This window comes from Temnothorax americanus, unplaced genomic scaffold (assembly GCF_048541705.1).
Source record: "Temnothorax americanus isolate GAGA-0224 unplaced genomic scaffold, ASM4854170v1 Scaffold4, whole genome shotgun sequence".
Lineage (NCBI taxonomy): Eukaryota > Metazoa > Arthropoda > Insecta > Hymenoptera > Formicidae > Temnothorax > Temnothorax americanus.
Genome location: NW_027509547.1, coordinates 4854069 through 4876439, shown reverse-complemented (window position 1 = coordinate 4876439; position 22371 = coordinate 4854069). Strand labels below are relative to the sequence as shown.

The following is a 22371-nucleotide window of genomic DNA, read 5'->3' as shown; positions in this document are numbered from 1 at the left end:
TAATTGTAGAATCGTATTTATCTATATAGGGCATTCAGCGCGGATTGCTATTTTAGGCGAACAAGAGAGAGAGAGAGAGAGAGAGAGAGAGAGGGGAGAGAGAGAGAGAGAGAGAGAGAGAGAGAGAGAGAGAGAGAGAGAGAAAGAGAGAGATATTGTTAACATTTATTATAATATTTATTAAATTCACTTAAATTCCTAACATATATATGTTGTTATATCTTTTACTTTTTTCATATTTTCGATTTGAGATCAGAACATTTTAACCTTTTAACCTATAAAAATTGCATTTTGCAATTATGATAATTACGATTGATTTTAATTAAAACACTATAACGTGATGATTTAAAAATTTGTTTTATTAATGCAGGAATGAATTGGTTATTATTACACATAAACATTTATATTTCTATGATTATTTTAATGAGCTCATGCTCTTGTAGCTCTCATTATATCGACGTTATGTTTACTTTCCTTTTCTTATTTTTTTACATATTTCTTTATGTTACATAATATAGTCCTGATTAGCGATCTATACAATGCTTGCAAATAACAGTCGATATATATTTATCTATATATTTTATATATAAAGGCACACATAAGTATATATTATTATAATGGTATAATAATATATACATATATAATATTATATATATATACATAGATATATTAATAAAATAATAAAATTATTATTAATACATGAACAGATATAAATTTTTTTTTTTTTTTTAAACAATTTGTATGAGAGAAGTAAAAGAGGCGATGCAAAACCATAAGACACTACTAAAGTTCGATATATATTTCTTGCATACTTTTACTAACTCGCAACATCAAGATACTTTTTAGAAGTTCTACGCGTAATGCACTCGTGTACTTTAATGCAGCAATACATTATACATTAGTAAGTGAACTAAACAGAAATATAGCGAGAGAAAGACGTGTGCGCGTCTTCGTGTTATACATATCTCGGTTATTCGCAACTCATGTGTTCGCGTAAAAGAGTCACGCGGTGCGGTCTTGCTTCGCGTGTACCGGCGTGTACTTGGCGCGAGACACTACCATGTCTGTTGATATAAAATATACTTTTTTACACATAATGAATTTTTTAAATTATTAAGAAATCTAAATATCATTAGCTATTGAAGATTAAAAAATTAACACTAAGTAGTATAAACATTGTTTTATTAATACACAGTTTATACAACGTTGTCATCGCCTGTTATTGATCAATAATCTTATTATTTATTTATTAATTAGTCAATTAAATATAAAATTAATTAATAGATCCGCGTAATAAAACGTCTAAAGTAAATGAGAAAACGCACACGAATGAATACTAGTGGGACCGCTTGCACTCGTTGAAACAAGTTTGTTTGTATTTGTTCGCATTTGCTTGCTTAGTCTGGATTTAAAGAAAGATCGCTTGAAAGGTGAAATAATCGATTTTTGTTAACAAGGAAAAATAAAGAAATATAAAACGGAAACATAATAAAGAAATAAAAGGGAAACATAATAAGAATAAAACGAATAATCGTGAATGGTAAACTGGACAAGGAAACATGGTGCTAAAGGAGAGGTAACCAGCGGTAAAAGGATGAATAAACGTGTGAAACGAGGCGCCTTTTAAGGAAGCTAGAGCCTCTTCGATCGGTTGAGCTTTTGTGATTTTCCAACCGGAAGAAGATCAGAAAACAGAATAGAATCAGCGCGCGCGCGCGGGGATTCTTTCATGGAAGTTAAGTAACGAAGCTTCGAAGCCATATCGATGTAGTCGAAGGTTACTGTCCTTTTTCTACCGGTAGTATCGATAAGGCGCGGATGTGTTCCAACTTTTAAGTAACGAATAGAGAGAGAAAGAAGCAGAATAAAGCTGCTCTAGAATAGGAATCATAAAAATTATAGTTTTTTCGGCAAATCTCTAAATAAAAACGTATTGAGAATTAACAGTCACTTTTCAATTTACGGCATTTAAGGTCTATTAATAATAGAAAATAAAACAAAGCAAAGAATTGGTTGATTAAACCCAGCTTTATAAGGCTACTATATTTGCACGGATTCCTCGAAATTTCAAACGTCTATATTTAAAGAATTAATCAACCAAATCTTAATGAATTTTATATGAAATAGGAATAGAAAACATTGAACAATATAATGGACTTATTAAAAAATTGCTAATATAATAAGAAGTGTGCAAATTTGAAACTTGCACATTTTGCTTCTTATGTACGGATTCTTCGTAACTTCAAACGGTTATAGCTCAAGAACTAATCAACTAAATTTTAAAGAATTATATATGAAATAGGGATAAAAAAGACTGAAGAATATAATAGAATTAGAAAAATTGATAGGTATTTAAAAAATTATTTTAAAGTAGAAATAAAAAATTAATGTAATAAGAAATGGAACAAAATGAAAATAAGAAATATCCGCAATTAGTAGGGTTCACTTTAATAAAAACATTAATTATTTAATTGATTTTTGTAATAGTATAACAGATATTAGTATAACAGATATTAGTCGCAAAAAAAGCTTATTATAATAAAAAAAAGTGTGCAAGTAGAAACTTGCACATTGCTTCCTCATAGGTAGTCTTTAAGTGTGCAAGTAGAAACTTGCACATTGCTTCCTGATAGTTTTTAAGTGGGCAAGTAGAAACTTGCATATTGTTTCCTCATAGTTTTTAAGTGTGCAAATTATAAATTTGAACATTATATTTCCTCACAATTTTCAAGTATGCAAATTATAAATTTGCACGTATTATTAGTAGATATTTATTAATTTGGCTTTTATTTTGTATCGTACATTATATAAAACTATACAAGGCACTCCGATATCAAATTATTCATAGAGAAACGTGAGACGATTGTAAGAAGAACCTACGGAAATCAGGATGTGCCTTGGAATGCCGAGCGCTTTTTGGCGTGAAGTTCGCAAAGGCGAATGCATATATATACGTCGAAATGGAAATGCTTTCCTCGAGAATCGCGTGTGTTAGGGGATACCCGCGACGGCTTGCGAACTCGGATGCTATACCGACTCGCAAACATGTCTTATCGCCTTTTTTGTTACCCTCTCTTTCTTTCTCGTGACAAAATGTTACATGGTCGTCCCCGTGAATCGCGCAAATCTTTGTGCGATTGGCTGGAGGTACGCTTGGAATTCGATTATCTCGGGTAAAGCCGGGCGAAAAGGATGATCGGAGTGACGGGAGCGATGGTCGTGAACCATGAACGACATTGGACTCTGCATAGATTAACAAAACAGGTAGGTAACTGATATTTATTATTCCGAAAGAATAAAGCTTTAAGCGACATCATGAATTGCAAATGTTATTCATATCAGGATTATGATAATAGGTATATAATCGTTAAATTAGTTCTGCAATGGGGTTTATGTTTTGTGCCTCGTGTACATGTTATACAATTAGATAGGAGTACGAAACTTGTAATGGAAGATGCTTGGAGATCTAAACTCTTAAGACTTTCAACAAATTTCCTTGTAAAATTTTTGTATAACACTAATTTTTTTTATAACGCAAAAAGATGTTTTGCAAAAGTCTTGAAAAAAAAACTAATACTATTCTTTTAACTTAAAATTACAACATATTGTCCATTTTAAACAATCAACGCAGTGTATTATAACTCATGTAGCAGTCTTAGTTTAATTCTCGTTCAGAAAACCAAGTGTGCGCGACTGGCGAGGGCCAGATAATGGAATGGAATTACAATCGTGCCAATGAAAACAATACGCACGGTGTTATGTACATGCCACACGATGTCGACGCTCCATCGTATGGTCGAAATGTGCCATTTGCATTCACCGTAAACCGGAATATCATGCACACTTGCGTGAGTCTATACGAATCTTCCAAAAATAGTTATGCAATATTTTATACCTTAATATGTATATGTATGCATGCAAAAATACTGTATAATAAGTATATTATTTTAAATCGTTTATTATCTCTATAAAATCCAAATAGCATATTTTAATATTTCAACAATTTGAAATAATTTAATAGCCATATATTATTAATTACATTCTTATTAAATATTGTAAGATAACATCTAATGAAGCGCATATTTTATGCTAACAAAGTAATTTGAAACATCTATAAGTTTTGCAATATAAATATTCATTTAACGTTAGAGTCTACATGTCTTAGAAGTTTACATTAAAGCCTGTATTATCTCAGAGGTGAGAGAAATTTCCAAGAGATAAATCAGAGAATATACTCGAGTGAGAATGCGCGGCATTTCTTTGCGTATGAAGAATGTGAAAACGCATTTTCGAGATACGTGAGAACGCGTGCTAGAATCCGTACACGGATTTCGCGTTTCGAAAAGTGGAGGCTAGATTTATCTGCCATGTGACCCAACAATAACGGGTCCACATAAAGGCGAGCGATATCTTATTTTCTACTTTGCTCCAGTTTCCCGTATAATCCAATATACCCTTTTTACGCAGCCGTAAACCACTGTCATTCCCAACGGCATCCATTTTTTTCAAAAGCTTTCGTCTTTCTCTAAGATTGATATCTTTTTTCTTAAAACATAAACGTCGGAAAGAGCTTAAATGCTTTTGCTTATTTTAATAGATATTTTAATAGATATTTGTTAAATTCTTTTTAATTTACATTTTTTTCCTTCAAATATGAACAAACTATTTATGAAGTTTTATATTTATTTAACAAAGTAAATTTACTTATACATATTATAAACCCAAATGCTCTGTATTATAGTGAGATTTAATAAATAATCAATCAACTTATCAATCGACTTATCAATTTAATTTTTACACAATACGAGATTGACAATATTACAACACATTAGCTATACTTTATAAAAATACAATCTATTACATATAATATAAATTTCATACAACAATTATTGTACCAATTTTTTTTCATTATTGACTTATTTATTTTTATCGAAGAAATATATAAGTATACCGGATGTCAGACTTTGAAAAGTTTGTTTGTCTAATAGTACTTCTCGTCTGGTAGTCCTCTCATTTGTAGAATTTCATCATGACTGTGGATTTTTCCTTGAGGCGACGTCGGTGTAATGACCACAGAAAACACGGTTCGCCACTTTTACCGCGTATACGCGCTCAGGGATTACCCGATTTATCTCCTTTATTCAGTATTCTCGAGAGGTACACACACACCACACACACACACACACACACACTTGTGAGAGGAGTATAAGAGCGCACGCAGTTCTCCGATGCCTGATGATACGACGTTGCGGGGTCCCTTCGGTATGTACCGGTGTCCCTGGAGCTCGCTTTTGTCTTATTGAATTTATCGTCTCGTCGGGTCTAACTTTGTATGGAGCTGCAGCCAATGGTAGGCCTGCACTCTCTCACTCCATCGAGTTACTCGCGTCTGTCGGGACGGCGAAGGGTGGCGTAAAAGCGTGAGACGGCACGGCAAAGGCTAAGAAAAGGAGAATTTAAGGATGGCCAATTTATGGGAAGCAACGGTAAAAGGAGTATTATTTCTTAGATAAGGGAGCATTAGAAGCTAGATCTCTCGTGCTGTTGCTTATTTAGGGTCAAAGGGTGAAAACAGAATTTGCTGGTCGATCGAACTACGATAGGCAAGTTATTGCAAGGGTTTATTCCGTTTTGTGTACAGGATTGTTGGTAGATGTGATTAATTTCGTCTACATTTTGTAAAGATAAATATCGAACTAAATATCTATAAACGTGTCATTTAGGTTATCGGATATTTGACGAAAAATTAAAAATTTAATGCTGAAAAAGTATAAAAGTATAATTAGTTAATTTAATATTATATTCTATGTTATTTTAAAGTCACGATTTTTAACATATTTTTTTATATATAACAATTTTTACATGTAATTTTTACAACTATAGGATTATTCAATAAAAACGTCATATATTTGTTGCAATAAAAAGCAACTAAAATTTCATAACATTTTGAAACCCGACATTCATGACATTAAACAAAACTTCACCTTAAGCCCTCTTTAAGTTGCGCCAATATTGTGCGCTTTTACTTTGTTCTCCTTGATTGCCTTCTTTGATCGAAAAGATATTATCGTATAATTATCGTTCAACGCGAGAATATTGTACTTTTCAGGCAATAATCTTTAAACATCACGTTTTTGTCTCGCTTAATGAGTTCGTGATTGCACATGATTGAATTGTCACGACAATCCCGCTTTTCGTCATTTAGATTTTCACAAAGGTTTGTCACGATATCCCTGTCGTTTTATTTGAAAGAAGAGAGAATCGAAAAATATTCCTTTATTATGGCGCGAGTAAAATCATGGCATGCTGTAAAAATCACACTTTTTCTTCAAGACAGACAACTCAGGGCGACCTTTGTTGGCTCGTAATGGAGCAATAAAACGATCCAAACGAGCACTGCCTTCGTAATGAGAATTTCTTAACTTCTAACAAAGACTTTGAAAACGAGGCTCGAAGTTTGCACGTCGGAAATTTGCGCAGCGACGAGTGACAAGACTGTGAATTTTCTCCACTATGCCGTCAGCATTAAGGCTTCGTTGTTGTGCCGTTTAAGTTCCAAATGCGAAAATCTCGACGCTATTTATTGCGCTTAAATCGAGTTATGTGTTGTGAAATGTATATAAAGTATAAGTATATGTATAAGTATAAACAATAAAGTAAGTTATATGTTGGAAATGCATAATACTTTAATATTATGTAACTTTCAACTGGTAGCTATATTTAATTAAGAAGCATACATATGTCTTTATGCTTTTATGCCTAATATGCCTTTATGCTTTTTATATTTGCCGGAAATGCCTAGAAAATATCAAATTGTAAAGTATTATATCTTTTATAAAATATTGTTTTATGTAACAAATAATTTCCTACAATTTATTATAAAATAAAAGAAAGATAGAAATTTTGCATATAAACATTGGCGCAGAAAGTGACAAAATATGATCTTTTTTTTACATATTTTTTTATAATCCATAACTTCAAACGGTGAATTTATAACTTTCCGAGTTCCAGCAACTTATGGCAACTAATTCGCCGGTACTTAAGTCATAAATAACAATTTCCCGGTTGTAACGTTGGTCGTTCTTGATGTCGTGGTAAAATAAATGGATATTCAAGCGCTTTAATCGTTTTTCTAGTTGAATGACCGACGTTTATTCACATTCACTTGGGAAAAGACGTTGTAGGATGGATCAGGCAGTAAAGAGAATACAGAGTAGGAAAGACTCTAAATGTATCCGTAACAAGGGCCAAAATGGTATCTGAAAGAATGCTTTTCTTCAGGTTCTTCTCGGTATTTTTAATACGTCTGACCTTTTGTAAATTTACTGCTCTTGCAAGCCTTTAACTTAAACCAACATTAATGTAGTCTGAAAGAGAATTTCGCGGTCTGAAAGCTTAGTTTGCTGCTATATTATAGATATTAAGTTAGCTCAGCAATTAAATTTAATTTTGGTGTAAATGTCAAATGTAAATTAAAGTAATTAATCTAATAAAATGATAATACCATAAATATAATATTAATATGTTTATTTGATCTTTTTTTATTTATATATAAACACTAAACATGCGAATTTCTCTATTAATATATGTATTTGTTTTTTATTTATAATATTTTATTTAAACAAAGAGCAAAGAAAGAAAAATTACATATTTAAATCTATATATGTATTGCACATTGTTCCAATTTTGTACTATTAAGTCACATTTTTGAGAATTATCTAATATATATAATTAAACGATTAAATTGCAGTATCTAATTTATTAATACATCCAATTATTAATATGCATATTAACTGCATAAATATAAATGCGCTAGGTTAATAATAATTAGAGTATTAGAGTACAAAAGTAAATAATATTAATAACTAAAGTAATAACTAAAGGGAGAAATAAGATATAATATACGGATAACTCACGCAGAGCATCGCGAGTAATTTTACTATTACTCCAATTACGAGAATAATGATATCATATGTAACAATATACGAGATATTCGCGATTATTTAAAATGAAGTGGGCCATCTGCATTATTTCTGATGGAGTGCATGGAGCGATATTTGCTAGGAAAAATGGTTAAGAATTACACAAAGATACAAGAATTTCAAGACGCTAATATAATCAGATGTGAAGAAATTGATGGTGTTTGGCCATTAACTGTCAATATCTATTGGGATCTCATGAATGCCCTTGAGAAAAGTAAAGCAGATCCAAATGGGGATTATTATCGTGTACCTCACGACATTATGTGCAATTACATGCTCGTTGCTGTGGTACGTTATACATAATGTATTATGTAAATGGACTGCCGACAAATGCAAATCGTATACATTAGTTGAGTCATGTGTTTCCATACTAACGAAACAGTTCGGTTAACCACTTAACATCGCACCTAATATCAGCCGGCTACATTATCATGTGTAAACGCTTGAGAAATCCCATAGGCACCATCGTTCCGTCTCTAATTGCGAAACAGCCTCCAAAGAAAATTAGTTCTATTCGACGAACTGCATTATTAAGATCTATTAGTGGAGATATTCTGGGAACTGCATAACAAAGTTCGGTTTATCGCACAAAACTATAATAAAGAAATTTAAGCAATCTCATAATAAATTGGTTTTCACATGTATTCTTATCGATAATAACTTTGCAAGAAAGTGTTAACTTTGCCGTAATGGCGTAGACGGTACCGATAATTTATCGTAGAATTTTCAGTCGAATTAAGGATTGTAATAAAGTACATCTTCCGCGCGGTACGAGCTACTGCAGTTTCGAGGAAAATTACGAACGTCATAGTTCTCTTTAACACATTGGAACTTTCTCAGAGAAACATCGCGGACGGTACATCGTACCGTAACTTTATTCACCGAAGCGCACAAAATTCTTGGAAAGTAAAAAGGTAAGAAAAACAACAACGTGCGGAAAACACACATTCTCTCATAGCTCGTCTCACCCTTTCATACGTTCCTTTATATAATCTTGGAGCATAGGTTCTCATTTTCTCATATTATAATCTAAATGAAGTTGTAACTTGTCTTTCGGCTTCTCGTTTGTTTTTCGGTATTCTCTTTGCCGATGTTACATGCGGCAACGCTTCAAACTCCCTTTGCTGTTATGTATCTCGTCGAAAATCCTTTTACAGGTTTTATCGATCTGACCTCAAAGAGCTTTGCGCAACGCGTGTTTGTGTCGTCCTGTGCATAAACTATTAGTCTTAGAACAGTGCTGCTTCTCAACTTCACCGACAGCCTCTCTATTCTCCCTTCCTCATGTTTGCTCTACAAATGCACCGTTATATTGCTTTACGCGATTTTGCTTTCATCTTCTTTCCATCCTCGAATGTTCTTATTTTTGCCCTCGTGTATTACTTGATGAAACTCCGGTTTCCTTAGAAATCGAGAAACTCAAAATTGAAATCACATACCTCGATCAATTCGACTTCATCCATCGTCTACTTTTCTCGGGATCCAATGAAACCCTTGCGCAGAACTCAATCACAGTAATTCACCGCATCTTCCCGAAAGTTCTAATAATCAGAGAAATATTGCGACTTCCACTTTCCTAGTAATCAGTAATCAGGAAAAGTTGTAAACAAGCCGAAGGAAAGACGTATAGTGCTCGATATTTGATTCGCTTAGTACCGACGAGGCAGGATAGTTCCTATCGAGACTCTCCATCCGGCTATATCAACGTTCCGGGTTATTTCGCTTAATACATACACTGAATGAATCCTTGATTGAATATCGAATTGCGGTTCAATAGAAAAGAAATTGAAATCATCGGTGATTGGTATATAAGCTATCAAGTATATAGCTATAAGTGATATATAACAAATACGAGACTACGAATCATGTTCACCGATAAATGTTTAATCCTCGGGGGGGAATCGAGTTTCCATACTTTACTTTTTTTTCTAATTAAACCTTCGGTTCTTATTGATTGTTAAATTTTACCGGATATCGAGGGACATTATACATGGATCAACTTTCGATAATTAAAAATTTTTATTTCTGACAAAACTTTTGTTTATTTTATACAAGTGCAACAGTAATTCTACATTCAAAGAAATTAACAAGAAATTATTATTTATTAAAGCATTAAAAGAATTTCTTAAAAAGCATACTATTATATTAAAAACTGTAATAATTAAATTATGTATTAAGAGGAAGGATTGATTTTATTATTTTAAAACTAAATGATAATTATTTAAATATAATTAAGATAGAAATATAAAATTATAAAGGAAAAATATATAAACTTGATTTTAAAAAAGATAAACTGTGTATGACTATAAAAGATACATAAATTGTTAAATTTACTCTGGATATTTCTAATTGACAATGGAAAAATATACACTTTGTATTTCTAATTTAAAAAGTTAATAGAAAATTTTGGGTTGACCAGAATATTGATTACGCTGATGTTGCTTAATCGGAATTCCGATTATTGGATTGTCATTTATCTGAGACACCGCTTATTCGATACGACAAATGCACGTCGTATATTCCGATAATGCACTGATATTGAAATATCGATGTTGACGTAAAACTTAACGACATAAGTACATTTCTGCGATCCGGATTTGACTGACGACAGTTTGATGTTGACAGAAACGTCTAATAACGATTATAGTTAATTTAATACTTATTATAAACCAATTATTATTAACCGCAATTAGAAACTCTTTTATTAAGTAATGATATTTGAACAAATATTTGCTTTATGTAATAGTAGCCAGACTGATAAAAAAGATACATCTTCTAGGTATGCATATTTAATACCTAATAGAAGATATATCAAATTAATACGGTGTTGAATTTACAATATTTATTTATTAATAACACATACCAGGTATCGTCATTAATCGTCATTTACAGGAACGACGTTAATTAATCTACATGCCTCTACTTAATCACATCAGAAGTTTGTAATTAGAGCCAGGTTTCGATTTTCAATCAAGCAGCCTCGAGATACATTGCTACAATATATCTTACAAGGTAAATCTCGCAAACCCGAAAATTCTGATTTTGATAAAACTGAGCGGCAACTAAAAAACTTCTAAATTTGTCTATTTACCTCTCCCCCTCGCCATGTATGTAAAGTTTCATTAAAATCAGAATTTTTGGATTTGCGAGGTTTCCTTGTTAGCTAATTTATTTCAAAAATATATATATGTGCGAAGAAGAATACAAATGATATAATTTTTTGTGAAAGATATGAAAGTACTATAAAAAAACGAATAAATTGAAGCGTCACAGAGCGGCGTGCATGGTGAAAAATAACGCGCGATATTAATCAAATCGAGATAGGCCATAACGCAGCATAAAAAAACCTGACGAAGCATTTGGTAAAGAGGAAAAGTTCCTGGAATTGTTACGACTGAAAGTATTTTATTACATTGTTCACGTTAAACTCGGTTATTTCCACAATTTATTACATCAAATTGCATGCAATGTAGTTTCCGTTATGGTGCATTTTAAAACTTGATACGTCTATGGAGAGACTATACTTGTGCAAAATCTCTCCCTGTAGAAGAGATTTAGATACTCCAATGATTTTAAATATTATTGTTTTAAAAACTATTATATATAAACACAATTTAATCTTCTTGCAAAAATTATTCTATAAATGACTTATTTCTCTTATCGAATACAGAGAAATGGCTTGAATTTTTAAGCAAGAAATATCAAAGAAGTTAGTTGAGTAATCAAGTTCAAATATAACAATCTTTGCAAACATCAAGATCGATTTATAAATCCTTTATATCACTAAAACGTACTATATTTTATGATTGTTTTTTCAAAGACAATCATTTTGCACTTATATTTCTACATCAGGATTATTTGTCATTACAACTAAATATTAGAAATATAGCGAATAAAATTATTCTTCAAAGTTATTTATAGCCCGTATGATATTCGACGTTTGATATGACCAAGGTGCTTGGTAATTGGATGTGTAATTATCACAAATAGATCAATGGATAGCGGCGGTAGTCCCCTTACATAGCGGTTAGTTTGGTACCTTAATAGAGGGTACAAGGGTTTAGAGATAGAGCCAGGCCACAGGAATCCGCGACGGCCGGTGGTCGGTTTACCAAAGGCCATCCATATGGGACGTGGTTCAATATCGCGAAACCTGATACGTAGGGGCGATAAACGCGGGTCAAAGCAATACAGGCAGTAAAAACTCAACCGTCTCGTAGCTGTACGCTAGTGCCAATATACCCAATGGACCACTCTAATCGCCTGTCGACCCGTTGACTACCTTCTGAGATACTGAACATTTCGTAAATATTTATATTATGAAGGATTTGATATAAAAGTAAAAGTATCATTCTCCCCTGAATCGCTAACATAGTAATTTCCTCGAGAATACGTAAAATATGATATTTAAATGATATCATTTCTTAATTCTTATTATTAATTCTTAATATTAAGAAGTAATCTAATAATTTGATTACAATTTATTATAAATGTGCCGAAGAAATTTGCACATTTACGAAATTTTGAAGACATATCTCTCAGAGACTTTCTTTAAATTTATTGAATAACGGTTTTATATTTCATTTTTAACTGTAATAGAACTATAACGGAAGTAGCCAAGATATTTCTAAACGATATAAATATGTCCTAATACGAAAAAGCTTGATCTTGTGAGGATCATTAAACGTTCTCGCGTCATAGTCCGAGACAAATATTTGACTTCGGAAATTGCCTTCCGGAGATCGAAAGAGAAGAGAGAAAACGAGACGAACTTCGGCAATAAACTCGGACAAACCTGACAAGATGAAAGTATCTCGTAAAAAGTCGGGGAAGAATTTATGTTATATACCAACTGTCGCTAGGTTGTCTACAATGTCTACTTTTATTCAAGTTTCAAATTGTTAACCGATTACCGATATAAGATAAGAGCTAAATCCGTTTATCTCTAGCCATTTAACTCTCTGAAAGTTCCTTTAGAATTAATCCATTGATCTCATTTTCCTAACATACATATTGTTACATTATAGTAAACTTCTTATCCGATTAAAAAGCGAATAAATAATTATGTTAATAACGAAATTGCTAGATACATAATCTACTATAGTAGCTTAAAATAACGTAAATAACTACTATTCTATTTGAAGCAAAATTTAAGATAGTTTATTATTTAAATTATGCATTAATTAAAAGAAATAAAATCACATTGGAAATGAGGCATTTTAATTGTATATTGCGTTCATATCATACCAGAAAAAAAATTATTGTTATGCAAATAAGAAATGCAATGCATGTTGATTGAATTTGTACCAACCGTTTGTGTTTTACACTTTACATTTGAATGTATAATGCTGGTCCGAGATTAAAATTGTTCGCATGTAAAATCAAGCGCATATTACTCGTAAATTACAAATCAAATTCGCATGTGATGTTAATACGCATAATGCTTTTATTATTACGATTTCCATGCAAATCGCTTTATTATCATGTCAATGATTAATGGCGGTCCCCGAGAAAGATAACTAGTCATTTAAAAATATCTATCGCGGATGCATAGCGTTATATCGTACGTGTTCAACATATAAATTGCAGTCGGAACCGACGAGTGTCTGCGTAGTATAGAAACATTGCAATAATGAAATACCTGCCAGCGTGCGTGTCAAAGTTGAAACAAATGTCACTTCGAATGCAGTCCAACAATCGAGAAATAAAGCAGGAAGTATTTGCAGTATATCATTTTTGTTATCGACAGCACATCATATACTTTATATAGGACGAGTTTATGTGTTAGTTACTGAAGGATCACTTACTGATGATAATTATACAGTTTCACATATCTACACAAATATTCTACAGAATATCCGCAACAAAAGCGTAAAAATTATACAGCCGAATTATATTTTAGTCTTATATTTTCTATGCTTTAGAGGAGTTTAGATGTGAGCATTAGTGATACAATCTTGCTCATGTTTGTTGTCGGAAGTTAGATGATTGAAGTTCGATCAAACTTAGAAAGGCGACTGTAACGTGAAAGGACTAACCAATATCTATATTTTATGTTACGAAAAGAAAGCCGTGAAAAGCTTTCACGCCACAAAGTAGGAACTTACCTTTTAAATTTTATAAAAGTTGGTAAACTTTTATTTAACATTGACGTACTTAACCAATTGATGCAAATAAACATTTAATTATATGTGTGTATAGAGATTTAATTTTTATTTAAAATATCCAGAATTATTACACACATTTGACTAGAATTTAATTAAATTAAAAGTATTTAAACAATTTATATATAAAATGTAGCTTGTAATTGGCAATGTGTGTGTGTGTGTGTGTGTGTGTGTGCATATCTTATATTATATATCTTATACAATCGATTAAAATAAGTTTGGGTAATATATATAATATATATTGATTAAGAAATTGTACAAAACTAATTTGATATTTTCGTCGACTGCACCTTGCTGAAAATCGAAAGTTTTTCCAACTTTTTTCTTTTAGATATCGCCGACTGGTCGCTGAACTTATGTGAGACTAAAAGTTTCGTTCGTTACGAGACTTGAAAGCTTGTTCTTTAAAAGACCTAAGTATTCTGGTGAAGTCCGAAAAATTGGATCGGAAAATTTCTAAAAGTAAACTCGAAGAAAGACTTATAAAAGTTGAATGTTCTATTTGAAATTCTTTAAAACACTTGATCTAAGGATTATATTTAAACATAAAGGTTACAGGCTTGCTGCTCTATTTTTGAATATCAATCATATTGTGAAATTTTTATGAGAAAATATGTATATCTTGTGTATACTTTGAATAGAATCCTTATAGGTGCCAAGTTTTGAGTGAACTTGATTTATGGTTAATACAGCTTTCAATATTGTATTTTCTTGCAAAAGGTTTTATATTTTTCTTTATTATTAAAATAAAATAAAGTATACATATTTTAAATTAACTCTGTATAGTTATATAAACATATATTATATATTTGTGTTATGTACATACATACATATATCTTTTCTGTCAATTTCATAAAATCGTTTTGTTCTATAATTTTAATATTAATTTTTATTGACCTGGAAAACTGTTAGTAATTTAGAAAGTATATTTTACGATCTAATAATGATCTTATAATGATTGAAATAACAATCTGTACTTTGGGCAAAAAGTAACCAAGTACTTTAATTACTTCATTAAGTTGTATGTTAGTTTTCTATTTTGTTTACTATATTTATGCAAACTTTAATTAGTTAACTTGTTAGTATGTTGTGCCCTAGTTTTATCATTTTTTTTTATAGTGTTTCTTTTACGACAAAATGTTTTAAATTTGCATTTATACATCATCCAATATTATAAAATGTACTCAATAAATAGTAGCAATAAATAGTAGGTTTGAAATAATACTATTTTATTTTACTTTGAAATATTTAACTCGGTCGATTTAATTCACAAAAATAAAATGTGTCAAAGCTGCAAGTCCATGAAATTGAAATTTATCCGATTAGACTTAACAGATTTACCGTATCAATGTGCAGACTCGATTCGTGATAGACTCAATCTGTCAGATAGAGCATTTCACATTCGTGTATGATGACAGGTAGTGATGACCGATCGAACTGCCCGACTAATCCTACGAGGAATCGACCATTATATATGGTTGTCTGTTAATTCGGTGGTTTATAACGCAATTCCCTTTAAAGCACAGCCTTAGATTATTGTTATATACGAAATTTACGGGTCGAAAACGCATCTCTATAAATTTGTCGAACTGTAGCTCCTGTCTTAGATAATAACACGAAAGAGAGGGAGCGAACCAGGGAATTAAGCGAACCGGGGACTTGATTCTTATACAATGAGCTGTATTTGCTTCGATGTCAAATTAGAGGAAGATTTAAAGACTCTCTTTTAATTAAAACTTATACTTTGGTAAGAAATACGTAATAAGGCTTATTTTGATACGTCTTCTTTTTATTAATGGCTGCACTAAATTAGATATGTTTCTCGTTTCTTATAGGTTAATTAATATGATCTTGTTAAAGATTTGGGACAATAAAACATGTGATTAAAAATAAAATATTGAGTATGATTAAAAGAATTTTATCTCACGGATAAAAGATTGAATAGATTTATTTTTCAAATATTTCTGATTCTTTTTAACTGGTACTTTTTAATCTAGCTTTCTCATAATCTTTACACTTGAAATATTACTCACTTGAGTATTATTAACAAATTTTTAATTTCTATTTCAGGTGCACCACATCGCGATGAGGTAACATTACGACGGCAGACATGCGCGTGCATGCAGTTGCATCGCGTCGTCGCGACGCTGAAGAATCCGTTCGTGTTTTGAATGGAAACGCAGCGTCCAGATAGCACAAAGAAGCAGTGTGCGATCGAATCAATCGTCGGCAGATTGCGTGACAAAAACGGTCGTCGCTTCGAGCAACAAAATCCGCGCCATGAGGACCGCGTGGATCCTCTCGTTAGTGGTGTCACCATTGTTGGTGCTAGGTAGTCCGCCGGGTAGTACCATTAGAGAAGGAGGCATCAAAATCGGGACTGGCAGGGGAACAGTTCCCAAGAGTGTGAACGTCGGACGAGGCAATTCAGCAGTTCGTATTGGTGAGGGAAGTAGATTATCGAACTCAACGAGACAGCGATCGTTTCCGACTACCACCACGACCACCACTACAACTACCCCTACACGTTTCACGCCGCAGTCTTCTGTGAATAATTCTGGGAATAATATTAACATCACCAAACTCACGGTAAGGATTTTCCCACAAATTGGGTTGCTAAGAAAAGAACATTTTCACAAATCACAAATCCGTCGAAGAGACGTTTCATTAAAACCGGATATCGGAGGGAAACATTTTACATCTGTTATATAAGAAACTTAAAGATATATGACTATAAACTATAAGAATTTATTGCAATAAGCCAGTAAAAAGTGATTTATAAGCTAAAAAAAGTCCCAAGAATTTTTCATTAACAGTTTTTCAAACTGCAAAATATATATACGTCTAAAAATAAATATATTATATTATTTTGTAATCAATGAATTATATATTGAATTATATATTGTTAGAAACAATTTTACTTTAATCAGAAGATGTAGTATATGTTGTAATAATTATAAAGATAAAATACACGCGTAATTAAAATTATCCACCAACTATTAAACACGAGGATATTTTTTTCTAACATTAAAAGAAATAAAAGCTTTCCAATATGTATTATTTGATTATATCTTTTCTGCAACGACTATATAATTTATCATGTAATGTTTACCTTATTTTTTCTTTTTATTCGCGTTAACGGATCTTCAATTATATAATTTTTTAGATAAATTATTTTACGACTTAATTATTTAATTCATATTGAGTCATATTTCACGTGCAAATTATACTCTTCGAGCTGCCAGTTTCATTTAAATGCAGTTGACGAAAAGTTCTTAACGTTTTGGGAATACCCGACGCGGAGATAATCATCTTTAATGAATGTTAATGAATTCATCGAGTTAATAACTCACATTATTCGAGGATAGTTACCTTGATATTTTTCGGATTTATCCGAGATGAAATTCTCTCAGGAAACCTCTCATTCCCGATGGAGAGAGAGAGAGAGAGATTTATGAATTCTTTTTCAATTTTTCAAACCCGTGTCGGCGCACAATGGGTCAATTTATAGGTTCTTGTTTCCATTTACTGATTGTAACAAGTACCGTCTGCGCATCGAGATAGAGCGCATAATTAGAACCGATAGATGTACGGTTAGTGGTGCGATTCGTTACCGATAATCGATGGATTACGCTACTTCTCTAAATTAAGCCCATTATTCAAACGGTATGAGAGAATACTTATTAAGACGCAATTTCTCTCGAATTAATGTAATCAGAGGTGATGATTTCATGAATGAAATAATCTTTAGAAAATGTTGCTTTATATTTCTTTAGAAATAATATGCTTGAGATAAAGAATTAAAATTATTGATTTTTTAGAATATTTACTTACATCGCAGACATGTGTAAATAATTAACAAAATAAAACAGTAATAATTTGATTTTTATATCAAAAAATTATTTAATTATTTGTTAAAATAACTTTGTTCTTCAAGATCATATCGATGATGGAAGAGTATTTGATTCTTGATTACTATTTGATTTCTTTGCCTACAAATTGCAAATTTTACGTTAAAGCAAAATCTTCCATGATTTTATTGTAGGTATATCTCAAAATTATACAAAGATATTGTATCGAAGCCTTAATCATTACAGAAGAACGGCGAAACATTTTCCTTAAAATAATACTTCGTATTAATGTTTTTTATAAAAATTTAAGCGACGTAACATTTCGCTAATAGGCCGTAAAGCCGCTATCCAGTCTCAGCCTACGTAGATATTCATTCATATATCGATCGATTTATGCAACAGGTGCGCGTCGGTCCATTCTTGTGATAATAGAGCTTGTGAACAAGATGCCCCTGCTGCATTTTTCTGATCGGTTTGAGTACTTAATGCATTATCGATCATGATGCGGTAAATATGCGACAAGTAAAACTTATGACAGTCTATTGTTAACATCCAAGAAGCTCTATTGTGCTGCGTAATTGCATCAAAGATGCAATTTACATAATATTGGACATAGGAAATATTGATTTAATTCAATAGTTTGGTTATACGATGAACAATAACAGGACTATGCAATGCATTAAAAGTCACGATCCATTTCTTTTTATTCTTATAATTAGATATAAATATATAATTGTGTGTGTAGGTATATATTTTTTAAATATAATTTATCCATAAATCTTCAAGTTTAAACATCTTGTTCGATAACTTATTTATTTAAAAGTTACTCTCTTTGAGAGAGAGAGACATTAACGTAATTAAAATTCTTACTGTTTTACCATAATGAAATATTTTACATTTTATTTTTTTGAAGTATGTTACCCTAAGAGAAAAAGTGAATTAACAATATCAACATACAGAATAACACTTACAAATGTGATAAGCGTCTTATTGAAATTTTATATTTTCTCTGTTATATAACAAATTATGGACATCATATTATACAAGTTCTATGAAGTAGAACAAATAAGAAATAATTTATCACATTGAGATTATAATTGATCAATATTTAATATCATCAAACAAATTAATAACGACGGAGCAAAATAATCCTAGCAATTTGCTCGAATATTAAATCAATATAAAATTTATTGATGAGGAAATTGTGATAAAGATAAAAATTATAATATATAATTCAACATAATGTAACAATAATGATAAAGTAAAGTAATATGACATATAACGGATGTATTTCCCCCCAACGCAATCGTGCACAAGCAAGTGTATATCATCACAATAGCACTCGCTCCTAGACTCGGACCATTTGTAACGTAGCGGACGCGTCAACTGCCACGTCTCGGTCGAAACTTGGCGAAATATCGTTTTGTACAACCTGTTGACGATCTTTCTCACCGTTTGACGGTGCAAGAAACGATTTATCACCTGACGGACAGTGTTCGTTTCTGCACCGACCGAAACGCATGACGCATGTCCGTAAAACTATATATGTATAGCGTACCTAATATTCGCCTTACCAAAATTTCATATTTCCTCCGTCATATTTGTGTAACAGGTGGGCATGTTGGTGCCGTACAAATCCTTTGGTGTGAGAGAGTACACCAGAGCAGCCAGCTCCGCTAGTAGCGCGCTACAGCGAAGCACGAAGGGTCCAAGGTTGGGTCTTTTCCAGCGATATGATCTTCGTGTCAAGATAGCGATGCAGGAGCTCACACCTAGCCCTACTGGTGAGTATTAATTTCATTTGATTGATGGCATTGTTATTCGCTTATCACCGTTATTACGGTACATATCTAATACACTGCACATTGTATTTACATTTATTAACGGAAATTATTTTAACCTCCTTTTTTATATCCTTTGTTTTGAAAATTATTTTATATTATATACAGAGCTAAGTAAAACAAAATTGAAAAATTAAAAGGGTTTTTGAAACAATTGTATTTTAATTTCTAAAGTCAGATATTGAATTTTTTTGAAATAGAGTTGTGACATTTTTGCATTGTAAATGCAATACGCGTAGGTATGGAAAAAACAATTTGCATTTTTAGTAAACGAATAATACTTGCAAAAATTCTGGAACCTATGTTTTCACTTTAAAACAAATTTGGTGCTATATGCAGATGTTTTGTGCTCAATTTTTTTTTTAAAGCGTAAAATAAGTCTGCATTAAATTCATTGATTTGCAAGTGAAAAGATTACGAGACATTTTAAACGGCGAAAGAGATCCTTGGACGTTAGTAGCTTTTTATCATTGCAATCATGGAAGGAGTTTACGTGCGAAACGATAAATCCTTAGATTTTTCGGAAACATGCTAGGTTCGAGAAAAGCACAGAAAGTCTTAGATAGATTTGAGCACATTTTGTTGAAGACTTTTATGGGGAGCTTAGCTTTTATCAGATAGAATCTGAACGCTCCCTTCACCTAGTATCGTTTTTTGTGCTCGTAGGGTACAAATCAGCACTTTAGTCCCGCGATAAAGAGATTCCCTACAAAGTCAAACGAATGTAAAGTAAAAATGTAAAGTGGGTTAGACTTATCCTTTCACGATTTATGTTATTACTTCTTCGCAAAGCTTATACACGAATTAAAGACAATTTATAGCTCTAACGTAACTAACAGAATAAATTTCTATTTTACACGATCTCTTTAATGCATCACATCTATTACATTGCATGCAGAATAACGTAGAGAATGCCGAGTAATGCAAAATAATTAGAAAGCGAAAGCCAAACACGCAAAGGAAGCAGATTATGATCCAAGATTATTGGTCCAAGGTAATATAATCTCCGAATCAATTTAAAATAGATGATTGACGTAATATACAAATAACTGATGAATGAACGAGCAAATTTTATATATGTATATAGTTATATCCGGTCGGTATTTTATAATTTTAACCATTGCCAGTGCATTAGAAATGAATTTATACCGCGTTACGGTTTTTATTCTCTTGTTGGAAATTCATAACATTGATATTTGCGCTGAATATTTTAACATTTGGAAACTTTGCGTCAATTCCATAAAGCGTGAAGTGGATGGAAATGAAATACAAGCATTCCAATCATTGGGTTTTGATGGATGAAAGTGCATAAAATACATCTATTTTACAGTTTGCACATGCTGACCGGCAGTAACAGATTCATGTTCAATTAAATCAGAATGAGAGAGGATTATATTGAATTGATTCAAATATTGATTAAAAGGGGATATATTTTGAAGGATATTATATTTAATATTATAAGAAAGCATTTAATATTTAATCTTTACTGTTACTTGTGTGTTACCAGTATACGATACTGAAATATGAAAAAGAAAATTACATTTTTTATATAACTTTTTATATTCAAAAATATATAAAACCCTGAGAAGCTCTGAAGGCGAATGTTAAGGTGTGAATATCTTTAAAGATATTCGCAGTTAATATGAACTGGTAAAATTATAATGCATGTAGTTCACTCTATATATTATATACTTTATATTTATAAAAAGGTCTCAAACGTTAAAGCCCATGCGTATCGGAAAATTCTGTTACGTGCAGTTTCTTTTAATAATTTATCGTACCATCAATATAGACCAAAAAATTTTTAAATTTACGAACATTTCAATTTCACAATCATATGGTAAATGACAGTGAGCGTGTAGACGATCGGTCTTTTATAAAAAGATTCTATTGGTGTTGGTGAAAGTTCTTTGAAGCTCATCGATTTTATGAAAAATTGGAGTTGCGTTGAAATCGGATGTTTTCATGCTGCCGCGCACCGTCGAAAGAAAGAGAGACGTCGGGCGCAGTTCTGCCATGTAAATCACGTCGAGAAAGCTGGACGACAGCCAGGCGCCGCTCACACATCACTACGCGCCGCACCACCCATCACCGCACACCACGTTCAGTCATCGCCTCACGCGTCTTCTCACCTGAATGAATACATTGGCCGAGAAATGGTCGTACTATTGCCGGAAATTTTAAGTGAGTGATGGCAATCACTAAGTGATCATCATTTGTCGGTCCATTAAATCGGTTCCGTGCTGCAGGAAAATTCTAAACACTGATGCAGCGAAAATTAATAGAACCAGCGATAACGAAACTGCAACGTAATGTGAATAGAGATTCTATAAATGATTATTATTTCCCGGCGCCTCGTTTTTGCGGATTTCGCTATTTTAGAAGATTCTTTTGGATCTTTTTTTTCTGAAACGAATAAAACGCATATGGAAAATAATTATAACTCAGATTTGAAATACTTTTATAGCTTTCACTTTATCAAATCAGAGATGGCTGGAATATATAAGTGTCATAATTATTTTTAATCTGT

General features: G+C 32.0%; 1 protein-coding gene across 5 annotated transcripts in view; it reads left to right on the top strand.

Moving 5' to 3' along the window:
• The window catches only part of Nmdar2 (glutamate ionotropic receptor NMDA type subunit 2), a 199763-nt gene that overhangs the window by 96454 nt on the left and 80938 nt on the right, over window positions 1-22371 (top strand). For all 5 annotated transcript variants that reach the window (XR_013258467.1, XM_077415920.1, XM_077415921.1 and 2 more), the window contains exons 2-3: window positions 16220-16738; window positions 19613-19784. Coding sequence is in view for 4 of the 5 variants with exons in the window: in XM_077415920.1 (XP_077272046.1) it covers window positions 16430-16738; window positions 19613-19784 (481 nt within the window). In the remaining variant the exon portion in view is untranslated. The remainder of the gene's footprint in view (window positions 1-16219; window positions 16739-19612; window positions 19785-22371) is intronic.